General features: G+C 39.4%; 1 protein-coding gene across 1 annotated transcript in view; it reads right to left on the bottom strand.

Moving 5' to 3' along the window:
* The window catches only part of CRISPLD1 (cysteine rich secretory protein LCCL domain containing 1), a 44,639-nt gene extending 34,125 nt beyond the window's left edge, over positions 1-10,514 (bottom strand). Inside the window, exons 1-2 of the mRNA XM_007458442.1 lie at positions 10,471-10,514; positions 9,224-9,543 (exon numbers count right to left, since the gene is read on the bottom strand). Of these exons, the coding sequence (XP_007458504.1) occupies positions 9,224-9,481 (258 nt within the window). The 5' untranslated portion in view covers positions 9,482-9,543; positions 10,471-10,514. The remainder of the gene's footprint in view (positions 1-9,223; positions 9,544-10,470) is intronic.
* Between the last annotated feature and the right edge of the window lie 2,785 nt (positions 10,515-13,299).

Here is a 13,299-nt window from a genome sequence, read left to right as displayed (position 1 = left end):
TCACAAATTTATCAATGAGAATAACAAATTGTTTTAATCAATTATAAATGCCTTTCTGTAACTTCTTGAAATTATGAAGACAACAAATACTTAGAAAAATAAGGAAAGGGTTATTAAGCATACTTACTGTAATACCTTCACCAGACAAGTCATTACCACTTGAATTTTCACATTTTCTTCCAATGAACTAAATGTTTTATGTTATATATATATATATATATATATACATATATATATGACATAATAACATATAAAACGAGCATAGATTTATGCTAGTTTCATAAACTTTAATTCAATTAGTCAAAATCATCAAAAATATGAGAATTTAAAATTTAAATCGTGTACAATTACGTGGTTGTATAAATTCCTAAAAGAAGTATGTGAAAGAACAAAGCTGAACAAGAGCAAAGAATGTTCTTGAACTAAACGTCACTCTTAATTGTGATTATAAATGATTATAAATGACCACGTTTGCTTTTAATGAAGGCATTCAGTAAAGGTAACTACAAAAACAATTAAGCTAAGAAATTGCATTCTCCTACTGACCATAATTATAAGTTTGGGATATGTTCCCTAACTCAACTACCTCTTCTAAAACTAAGTTAAAACTTTTGGTTAGAAGACAGTTAAGGCTGCAGAGCCCACCTGGCCCATAGGAGGTGGTTCATTCTTCCTTGAACCATCCTAGGACCACTATGATGCCACCCAGACTGTTTTATCAGACCTCCAGTGTGGCCTCCATATCTCAAAATTCAAGGGTCCTCATTTTACTTGATCTTTGTAAGCAACATTTAACAGAGTTGATAATCCTTTCTGCCTTTCTTCACTTGGCTTTCAGGACATGTTGCTTCCCTGGTTTTCTTCCTGGTCCTCCATTCCCTTTGCTGCGGCTCCTCTCCTTCCCTACGTCTACACTGTAAAGTATGTCGAGGGCTCACTTCTTGAACATTTCTTCTTTCTGTACTCATTCCCTTGATGATCTCATCTCTTCTACTGCCTTTAAATGCCATCTAAATCCTGATGAATCCTAACTGTATGGTCCAGATTAGACTATATATATCTAATTGCATACGTGACAAATTCTCTTGGATATTTAAGGGAAATCTTAAATTTAATCTATCCAAAATTGAGCTCCAGCTTTCTCTACCAAAAGCTGGTCTATCCACATCCTTTCCTATCTTAAAAAATGGTAACTCCAATACTTCCAGTTCCTCAGGCAAAATCTGTACAGCCATACCCCACATCCAAAATCTGTCTGTGTTACCTCCAAGATGGAATAAAATCCCAACAACACACTCCATGATGGTGCAACTAGTACTTAATGAACAGGAACTGGGCCACTGACCTGTTCTGCTAAAGTTCTCACCTTCTCTTGTTTTTAGGGGGGGTGGGAGAATAGACTGGAGGTGAGGGCAGACCACGTGGAGAAACAGCAAGCACCTTTATCCTGGGAAGCAAGGAGGCAGAGTTTACTTCCACCTCCTCTGATCTCTTGGAATTGGGTTGGCAAAATGGGTATCAGTAACCTGCTGATTTCTAGAATCTCTGTAAACCCCTCTGAAGTCAGTACAAGTTGAAAGTTCCCCATCGATATTTAAACCAGAATGGAAACTGCCACCAGTTTTCAAAAACAGCAGCCAGGGCTTGGGTGGGTTTAGACCTTGCACCAGATGCAGTAACTCCCAGCCTATTGGCTGCCTGGCTGGCCAAGTCAATTGCACTAGTCTTGCAACAAGGCTTCCTTGAATTTATCAATATTGATGTCATGACTACAAAGGAGTTTCAGTGTGGATTCACCCCATGCCACTTCTCTTCACCTTCAAAGCTACCATCCCACACCTAGCCACCATCAATTGCTGGAATGATTGTTGCAATAGCCTTGAATCCCTGCTCACACCATTGCCCCACCTCCCACCACTTTAAAGTCTGTTCTCAACAAACCAAATCGATTCTGAGTAAGTATAAGTAAGACCATGATATTCCTCTGTTCAAATGGCTCAAATGGCTTGTCACTCAGACTCAGAGTGAGTCTTTAAAATGACTACAATGATGTGTATCTGTTCTCCTCAGATAAAACTCTGACCTCATTTTCTGCATTACTTCCACACTCACTCTGTCAGCCACATGGGCCCCCTTGCTGAGTTGGGATATGAGGATCTTTACACCTATTCCAGGAAAGGAAGAATGTTTGTTATGTTTACTGCTGGGTCCTAGACAGTGCCTGGCATTTGATAAATTCCTAATACCTGTTGAATGAAGGAATAAACAACAATAACAATTTCAAAATTTTGGGACACTTTTCTGGCTCTGGGTGTTCCACTCCCATAATGAAACTGCTTGTCGTCTCTTGCCTTTCTAAGATCCTAGGTTTGCTGCTTACATTTAATGAGGAATCTTAATCTCCCAGAACTCCAGGGTAGCAGAACTGAGCTACAATGTCACTACTAAATTCAGTAGAACTGAGTTACAATGTCACTCTCTTCCTATAGGTACTGCCATCTACAGTGGAACTTCCAAAAAGGAAACTACATTAAAGTGTCAATGTCTTTAAAAAAACAAACAAACAAAAAAACACACAACTATGTATCAAATTAAGGTTTTGAAAACTTTTAAATTCAGTAGAGGAATAAACAAAAACACTTTAAGAAAATTAAATGTTATTTTAAATATAGAATAAACTTTAAAAACTTTAAATAAGAATAACATTCTTTGAAGCAAGAAAGATATTTCATGTACCTCTAAGTGCATATGGATTATACTGTATGTCATTAAGAGATGCAAATATTTAACTTTTGAAAGCTACCAGGCAAGTGCCAGTATACAGAGAGAAAAATCATTGTTTTAGGAATCAAGAGTTGCAATAAAACCTTCCTGATAGTGAATTCTTGCCACTTTTAGCAAAGATAAGATATGTGTAGACACTGAGCTTTGGTAAATAAGTTATGATGCCATCATTTCATTCTTTACATTTATTCTGGATATATGTCATTGGTGGCAAATAATGTCAGAAAATGTGAAGTTATGAGAGTTGTTTTGTGAGAGCAACTCACAAGCTAAAAATCACTTTTTCAGGCTTGGATTCATGCTACAGATAGTCAGAAATAGGACAGAACTCAGACTAGTGTCACCCTGTTCAGCAAACTAGGTTATCCCCTGTCCAGTTTCTGGAATTATCTGCTGCACTGAAGCACAGAAGAAAAATATCTGGATTTCCAGTGTTAAACATGACCATATAAAGAATATATGTGCCAACTGGAACTAAGCCATTGTTTGCATCAATATGTACCATGGACAGCAAGTACCACTGGCTATTTGGCTTGGAGCCTCTAGTTGCCCAGCAAAAGGATAAATATCCACATATATTTTGTTCTACATTTGGAAAAATGCTGTGCAAAGTTTCTGCCCCTAGTCTCACCATATGTGAAGTGAGAGCAAGCAGGCACAGCCATCAACCCTCCCAGCAGAGTATCTGTCAATGGGGAGATGGTGGTGGTGGGATGAACTGGGAGATTGGGATTGACATATATACACTAATATGTATAAAATAGATAACTAATAAGAACCTGCTGTATAAAAAAATAAATAAAATAAAATTAAAAAAGCAGTTCTCTAAAAGACATGATAATAGTTATAATAGTGGAAAATGGCTTATATAATTAGCATGATATAATGACACATGTCATTTTTAGGTAACGTGTCCTTATGTTGCTAAAATACATTCTAGACTTAGGTACGCTTTCTATCACAGTGAGCTATTTTGGATTTTAGCCAATCAATAAGTTTTAGAGGCTCTATTAAAAATTTGTTAGAAGGGGTAAATTCATTAATTTATTCAGTTGTGTCAAATAATAGACCTTTGTTTCAGTTTTTGTTTCTTCCCCCTTGAACAAGGTTTTTATTGTTTGTTGGTTGGTGTTTTGTTTTTTAATTTTTACTGGATATGCTCTGAAGAGTGTCCTCACTTTTTTGATCACATAGACTTCTTTCTCCAGAGATTCTCAATTCAGAACCATCAGGGGTAGGGGTCTTCCCATGGCAAGTGTTTTTGTTTGTTTGTTTGTTTTTTGCTGTGTGCGGGCCTCTCACTGTTGTGGCCTCTCCCGTTGTGGAGCACAGGCTCCGGACGCGCAGGCTCAGCGGCCATGGCTCACGGGCCCAGCCGCTCCGCAGCATAGCATGAATATTTTTTAAAAATACTGAATTATTTATTCCTTCATCTCTGGTATTTCCAGTTTCCATGTCACTATCTCTGGTGTTGGTGATATCCTACCTTCCAGAACTTTTATTATTTTAATTCCCCTTTCTTACCTGTCTTTCATATTTATCTCATATATAATCTTACCTATTCTTCCATCCCTCCCTTTATTCAACACATATTTACTATCACTCAGCAATGTTCAGTCAACAAGTATTTACTGAGTACTTCTTTGCCTCAGGCACAGGGTTATAAATATATAACCCTGTTATATATTTATATATATAAATATTATATTTATATATTTATATATATAAATATAATATTTATATATATAAATATTTAAATATATTTACCCTTCTAGGAATTCAGTCTTGGAAAGGGAAATAGATACATATATATCGAATCGCAACAAAATTTCAATACTATAAATAGGCTTGAATAAAATCCTTTAGGAGCACAGAAGGAGTGGGGCAGGGGAATGAGCGCATCAGAGGAAGCTTTACAGAAAGACAGAGTCTGAGCGCAGTCTTGAATTTGTCAGGAGGAGACAGGATGCACAGGCATTCCGGGCACAGAGGAAACTGAACTAGCAAAGAGGCACAGAGGCATGAGGAACACCACCATCTCTAAGAACAGTGTATATTTTAAGTGTGAACACAGATTCAAAGATACGCAAGGGAGTTGAGGCTATGGGGCATATTGGGCTAGACCTTTTGTAAGTTATTCAAGGTGGGCTTTAGCTTGCGAGCAGCCAGAAGTTCACAGAAGCTTTGGGCAGCTGAGTGACCACCAGAGATTTGTCTGAGGGAAAAGACAGACTGAGTAACAGAGAGGAAGGCGGACTAAAGTAGAAATAAAGTAGGACTAGACGGTACAGTCCATTGCAGGGGAAGCTGCGGTACCCATCACGGGGGTGGTAGAGGAGGGCGAGACCACGAGCATCCGTTAGGATGAAACAGAAGACATGGATTCAAAAGACATTTCTGAGACAGAATCTAGAGAATCTGGCAAGTAACTGTGTATTTATGTTCGTGCGTGAATTTTACGTGGAAGTGGGTAGGAGGAATAAGAGCAAGGCAGCAGCTGAGGATGTGCCCAATTTTCTGCTTTTTGTTTGTTTGTCTTCTGTCTAGAGAGGACTAAGCCGATGTCCATGACATCCAGGGAGAAAAGTAGGACCCTGGGCAAGGATGGAACAAAAGCAACTCATTTGCTTTTTAGAAATCTTAACCTTGAAGTAACTGGGGAGTCAAATTACATGGAGAGGACCCAGTGGGCAGTAGGAAATAGGAAAACAATGCTCAAGGAGGACTGTTGGATGGAGTGTCAACTACAGAGCCATCAATATACGGATGGTATTTAAAGTCAAAGGGGTAGATAAAGTCCTGTAGGAAGGGAGAAGGCCCAAAGTAAAACCGTTGGGGCCAAAAGTAAAGTTTTAAGAGATGAACAGCAAACAAGAATATGCTGAAGAAATAACCAGAAAAATAAAAGAACCAAGTGATGGGGTCAAAACCCATGGAAAGCAAAGGCTTGAAGAAAACTAAGAGTGTGCTCAACAGGGTCAAATCTCTTACCTCACTGCAGCCTGTGGGTTTTATATTCCTACATCGATTTTACCGATGAGAAAAGCAATGCCCAAAATGATTGCTGACCGTCAGACTTCACATACCAGTAAGCAGCAGAGACAACACGAGAACCGAGGTCCAGCGCCAGTGTTTTTTCCTCAAAAATCCACCGCCTCTTCAGTAACAGCTTCATTTGATGACCTAAAAGCCCCAGTTTTTCAATGTATCCTAAGTTAAATGCTGGTAATCTCTCTCCTTAAGTTGACTGGTTTCTATCATTAACAACGCGTTTCTCCCCTTCCTGATTCTGCCACAGGGCTTTGCTTTCATCAACCTATTCTGCTTCTAGTTTCCTACAACCAGCCTGCCACTTACCCCATGTGTGTTGGTTCCTCTTCTTCTAACTGAGAAATGGCCTCCACTCTTGGCCACAATTTGTGGTCCTGATCACCTTCCAGGAACAATATAAACCTCATCTTCCCCGCTGATTAACTCTCTCGCTTAGGAATATTCCTAAATTATTCTCCATTATTCTGTGCTCCCCTGGCATTATTCATACATGTGAACAAAGAACTCTGTGTCCTTGCTCACTTGAAAATTTTCAAATATGTCTATTCTTTCTTCTCAATCAGCCTATAAGCTCTTCAAGGGAAAAGGTGGCCTTGCAAAAGCCATTATTAACCCTATTAAATGAGCATTAGAGTATGGGTAGCGTTGTGATGTTAATAAACGTGGATGTGCCTTGGCTGCCAGAGTTCAAGCACAAAGAGTACACTAAAATAAGCACCAAATGTAAATAAGGTAACTGGCTATGCAAATTTTTAACATAATATGACACATAGAGTGTAAGTGGCCAAAAGTGGTGGCACTTATCATAGGGCATTGCAGATTTTATAGGAAGTGGCTCTTTAGTTAGTTTTTAATTTTGTTTTATCAAAATAAATACACTTTAAACAACTATTTGAACAAATTTTGTTTTCACGGGTTGATCTACATCTGTACTTCCATTATTAATATGTAAGATATAAACCAACAGTATTTCAAAGAAAATAGTATTGTTCATTTAGACTTTCCTATAAATATGTTTTCTAGAAAATGTGTTCCAGTACTACCACTGGGAAATAAACTCCTCTGCAGCCCAGTTATTGGCCAGGACATAGTTCCAGTACTAACAGTATCTAAGGGCAACACAACATAAACGCTGGCTGGTTTCTGAATCTACATTTCAAGGACAGAATGAAACCAGTGAAACTAAAAAGAAACTCATATAAACATCCTAGACCAGACATCATACAATAGGCAGTTATTTTCTTTGGAAGTCAGACATGAAAACAAATCACAGAATGTTCTTTCATTATTCCCATATTACTTAAAACACACACAAATATTCTCAGATTTCTTTTTGTGGGTTTAAACTCTCAAGTTCTTCCTTATTTTAAATAAAAAGTAACTGAATACCTATCCACATGGAATAAGCATACAGTGGCCCACTTGAAAAAGCTCCATAATTGACTCTTTCTGTTTGAAAGCTCACAGATGAAAAAGTCATAGAATTTTGTACTTTGAACACTTTAAAATACACAAAAATCAGAAATGTGAGACATTACAGATGTCATATCGTGCACAGAATTTTGAAAAGAGCGAACAATTTCCTCAGATATTCTATTTAAACAGTATAAGGAGACATAAAATTGGTTATATGTCTTAGTAACATTTACTGGGACCTTGTAATTGCAATATGCCTGATAATGAGCTAAACTTTACACAGGTCATCTCATTCCTCACATAATCCTCACAACAACCCTCTGAGGTGAGTGCATGTGCTAGACATGAAGAAACTGAAGTCGAGGGAAATTTATAAGCTGCCTACAGTCACCTAGCTAGTATCAGTGCCAGAATTTAAACCCTGATGGCCTGATGTTTGGCCCGATTCTTAATCTCTGATGAGTTCTCTTGAGTGCTACCTACTTTCTTTAGGGTAAAATATTTTTCTAGAAAAAGTTAAAACAATATAATGAAATATTTTGTAATGTGTAATGTTACCTTAGAATTTCCATGTTTCATGAAAGTTACCTAAATAGAGAATACCTATCAAAACTAATGTTAAGTGCAAAAAAAAAAGTAAAAACCAGAATGTATTCAAATTAACTGCACCCTGCAATGTGTCCAAAGGAGAAATGTTAGCACCACTGTTCCTTAAGTTTGCGGTCACCAATGATTATTATCAGCCTTTGCTAGTGCATTCCTAATTCATGCAAGTAGTATAGATTTTTGAATTTTTTTCTGAATATTTAGGGTATGAAGTATGCTAATATTAATGAGTCATAGTCTTACAAGAGTAATAACTAATAGTCTTTAAAAAGTAATTTTGTTTCCCCAACTTGCTAATTTACTCTCAGAGTGAATATAAGGTTATTAAGGATAAGTCACATATTTTTATTTAATCCTTCACCCAGGCTTATTTTCACACGTCAAAGTTCACAAACAAATCCAGAAGAAGAAAAAAATGCCATTGCCAAAGTATTCCTTAACAAAAAGCAACCACAGAAACGTACACTTTACAATATGTCATTTACATACTTCTAAGAAACAATGGCCCATTAGAAATGATATAGTTTGCAAGGCAGAAATAGAGACACAGATGTAGAGAACAAATGTATGGACACCAAAGTGGGTAAATTGGGGGGTGGTGTGGTGGTGGTGTGATGAACTGGGAGATTGGGATTGATATATATACACTAATATGTATAAAATGGATAATTAATAACAACCTGCTGTATAAAAAAATAATAAAATAAAATTCAAAAAAAATGTAGCGAAAAAAGGTAAGCTGGGGGCATTAGACAGTTAATAAAAATACTCTTTTCTAGGAAAAAAAAAGAAATGACATATATCTATCTACCTATCTATGTAGGGAAAAAAGGTAAGATGGGGGCATTAGACAGTTAATAAAAATACTCTTTTCTAGGAAAAAAAAAGAAATGACATATATCTATCTACCTATCTATCCATATATGTATATCAGCCATCTGGAAAGCATCTTCAAATTATTGATCCTTGATTTTTTTCAGATCCACCATTCATAAGAAGATTCCATCGGTTAGGAATTAGGAAACAATTATTCTACTAAGTCACTTAAAAGCAAATACACCAACCATCAGCACTTTCATCATAGGAATCTTTCTCCTAAGAGTAGAATTTAAAGTACTTAGTAGGAACATTAGACCTAAAGGTATTTACTTCTACTCTGAAAATCAAAGAGCTCTTAGAATGAAAGGAGCACTAATAAAAGAGTGTGCAGAAGAAGATACGCTTGAAGAAAATCTTTTTTTTTTTTTGAAATTTTATAGAGGACGAATAGTAAAAGATTAAATACTAGCATGATGGAATTTAACCATGGAAGCTAATAGCATTATTAAACATTTCTATGTACATACCATCTGAAAATTTTTCTTACCATATACTCCATATTAGAGGCTGCTGGATACACCTGACTTCGTAACTTATTATGAAGGTCCAGGATACTCTGCATGTCATTGTCCGTGATGGCCCTTTTTCCTCTTTGCTTTGCCATCCACCACTCACCATCCTCATCCATGTACTTTTCCAAAAGTTTGTCCAATAAAGTGGCATTAGGAACCACCATGGCTGGAATTGCTCTGGCCATGAATAGCACTGTGGTTACTCTGAGCCACTCCCGCGCAGTACACTTCATAATGAATGATCTCAGGATGTCCCCGGGAAAAGCTCCAAGAAAGGTTCTTCCACTCCGTCTGGCTATAAGGACATGCAGTGTAATTAGGGTGAAAATCCCGGCAGATATTAATTTTCTAATAACAAAAATAATCCAACAGTTACAAAGGGATGGAGCCAGTTTGATTTGTTTATATAATGCCAGCAAATGGACATGCACTTTTTGAAATAAATTTTCTCCCATCCATTTTTCCTCCAGAGGACTTTTCACAATTGTTTCCACAAAACAGACAGCAATATTTTCCAAGATAATGTGCATGACGCCAAAAATAAATGGCAAAAGTAACCGAGAGGAGCCAAAGCTTGAAAATAATTTCTGAATTACAAAGCTTTAAATGGCTAGATACTACATACAGCCTGCAAAGGGTATGATGTCCCTAGAATGTTTTATCAATCAATCCAGAGCTTCACGTTTCTCTCTGTTCTAAGGTATTATCTCAAGTGTCCCATCTCTGGTTCAGAATGTCAACGAAATTATGAAATTGAGGGTAATGTAAAGAAGTACAAACTGTTATTCACACATATATCCATGGGTACTTCTAGAGGGACTCCTGAATTAATGCGAGTGAATAGTTACGGTCGCTGGGGAAAGTCTCTTCTTATACAGCCACAGGTCAAGAAGAAAATCTTTATTTCCTAGAAAGTGTGTGCCTAACCTGTGGCCCGCACCCGATAAAGCCAACAGTACGCGGGCAGCTTCACAGCCTCTCCTCCCCCCCGCCGCAGGCGCGCACTGTTCACTTAACACAAACCAAAGGGCGCGACGGGAGGAGGTGAAACTCACAAACTCAGAAGAAGGAGCTCCCACAAATCATCGTGGCTGCTTTCCGAGCACCACGCTCAGTGACCGACCATTCTCTGCACGTTGATTTTTTTTTTTTTTTTTTAAGTTGAGTTTAAGAAGCCAAAAGTAGATTGGAGAAGACGGTGCGGTTTTAGAAATGCCCTTACCTCTCCAGCGTGAAGTTCCCTACGAGAGTTGAGCCGAACAAGACGGCCGGCTTCCCGCAGCCCGCACGCACGACTGCACATAGACAGCCCGGTTCGGGCAGGACCCGGGCACGGCGCTTCCTCGGGCGACGGGGGCGCTGCCTGCAGGGGAACGTGGGCCCCGGCCTCCGCGGCTCCTCCCTGGACCTGGAAGGAGGAGCAGGCAAAAAGTGTTCCAAAGTTAAGAGCCCGAGGCTGGGGCGGAACAGCGGCTGCCCGGTTAGCTCGCCAGGGTGGGCGCCCGAACTTCTCGGCGCGAGGGGCGGGGACCCGAGCCGGGCTGGGCGGCGAAAGCTGGAGACGACCTCGCTCCCCAGCTCCGTGCAGCCGCCCCGCGCAGAGCCAGGCGCCGAGCGCTTCCGCCGCTTCCTAGAGCTCCCGGGCATTTATTGCGGTCCTAGCGCGCGCGCACGTGACGTGAGCTCCCCCTCCTCGCCCACCCCACCTCTGCCCGGCCCTGGACGGGGGCCCGCGGCGGGAGCGACGAGAGGCCGACCTGCTTCTCCCCACGCCCCTCACCCCCCGGCCCAGCGAAGCCGGGACACTTGGCCTTTGTGCGTGTGCTTTGGGCTTCAGGGACCCGGGCGTGGAAGGTCTGGACCCTGTGGGAGGCGTATGCAAGGAGGCCCCCAAGTCCTTCCGCCCCTCACAGCTCCCCTGCTTTCAGAGGCCCTTCTCCTAGTTCCTTCCTGACTCGATGCTAAAATGGCTCTAACAACCCTTACAGAAAAGGAGCTGCCCCCCAGAGGGCCTGCGGAGAGGGTGGAGGTGGGGTTAACACGTTGGGTTTTGGAGACTTAGAAGGAGAACTGGGGCGGGAAGAGGGGACTGGGGAGAAGGTAGGCTGGGGAGCAGAAGTCTTTTCCTTTTATTTTCTCCAGGGCATCACTTCCATTATCAAGACCCATATTGTCTAGAATTGGGAAGTTGTTCTTTTTGGCTCCGTTAAAAGCTTGATGATGATGACCAAATGCGGAAGAGGTTTCATAGGATGGTGGGTGATCTGTGACTCAGGATTACCTGACAGTTGAGAGCTCCACTTCATGCATAAAATGCGTTGCATTCGGGTCCTAAGGTGACCACAGAACATTTTTTTTTTTTCTAATGATGTAATCATTTATGGAATTGATATGAAGGGTAGCCTCAGTTAATTTATCAGCGCTACCTTGACAGGAATTCAAAATCCAAACCTAGAACTGATAGTGAACTGAGTCAGTTTCGCTGTTATTCACGCTATACTTGGAAGTAGGGAAATTACTAATTTTAAATTGAAAAATGCTCACCCTAATTAATGTGGTGCTCTTCTACAGGTATGTTTTTTATTAAGCATTTATTTAATTTACTTACCTTTGCTTCCCTTCTGTAGTGAGCCATGAACTCAATTTTTTTTCTCTAAATTCTAGCGTCTATGGCCTATGGTCAAATAAAGTAAAACATTCTGATAGTTTGACTTTCCCAAATCATCCCAAGTTGTTACCTGTCTCTTTCCACACCACCCAATTACACTTTATCAGATCAAAAAATTCAAATCTAAGCCCCTGGTGAACATGAGACCTTCCTTCGTCTCACAATACAGAAAAGAGACAAAAGGGAAACATGACCTAAAGGAAGGGCACAGAAAGTGAAGTTTTGGTGCACGTACCACTTTCATAGAAGGTGTAATTTTGCAATTTTGTAGCAGCTTAAGCACAAAAGAAGACTTACATTTGCACTTTTCAGATAGTTACTTATAACTCTCATGCATTGGTTTTCCTTCCTGGAAACTGATGGAAGACCCCAAAGTATGTGGTAAAAGAACTGTCATTTGTCACATCGGATGAAGAACACGTTTATATACTGCAATTTTAATGTGGTATTGAAAAGTATACTGAGTATCAAATAAAAAACAGTTTAAAGTAATAACATTACTTGAAACATTTTCAAAGAGAATTTAAGTTGTGAAGAAGGGAATTGAGATGCTAGGAAATGAAGTTAAATCACTGACTCTTGAATGTTTCTATCATAAACCTTTCCACACAATACACAGATCAGACACCTAAAGGCTCACATTAAAGAAAAATTAGATTTGGTTTTAAGGTTTTAATTCCAAAACTTTCTCCAGGTAAGGGAAAAAAAAAGTTTGTATTCCTTGTCTCAGTGTTTCTATCGGCTTCCAATTTGGTACTGCAGGTCATATTTTTATATAAAATAATTAAACATTCACAATATTAAGTATTAATACTTCAGTAATACATCGTGTCATGTCTGATTTAATGTATATGCTGAAAATGTCATTTTCAAGAGTAATCAAACACAATATTCTGGAATACTCAAAGATAATAGTGCTCAATTTTTAATTTGTTGTTGAGAAATCTGAGTGTAGACAGAAGAAAATGTCAGAGAATTCATGTAAAAGGGGCACTTTGGTTTGTGGCTAAGGCTGTTACTTATAAAGCCACAGTCGCTTTTAGCATTAATACTTTCTTGTGGCAGACACTGTTGGTTGACTAACCCAAAACCAGCCTCCTACCCCCTTTCTTCCAAGCCCATAGCCTCCAATTTACTGGGGGTGTTTGCCCTCTCACACCCTCTCAAACTGGCATCCTTAGGAGGTGAATGTTAATTGGTCAAAGGCAATCATCACACTCCATCCCTGCTACCAGTAATTGACTTAGCATGGGCTTGCCTTGCAACCTTGGCTACTGAAAAAAAGGAAGAAATCTGCTTGGGGGTGAAGAGAGGGTTGGCAAGGGTTTTCTTTTGTGATAAAAAGAGATGCAAAAAGAGGAAATGTCCCTTCAGGCACTGATG

This window comes from Lipotes vexillifer, unplaced genomic scaffold (assembly GCF_000442215.2).
Source record: "Lipotes vexillifer unplaced genomic scaffold, Lipotes_vexillifer_v1.1 scaffold493, whole genome shotgun sequence".
NCBI classification, from domain to species: domain Eukaryota; kingdom Metazoa; phylum Chordata; class Mammalia; order Artiodactyla; family Lipotidae; genus Lipotes; species Lipotes vexillifer.
The sequence above is the reverse complement of the archived record's forward strand: the minus strand, read 5'-3'. Positions and strand labels throughout refer to the sequence as shown.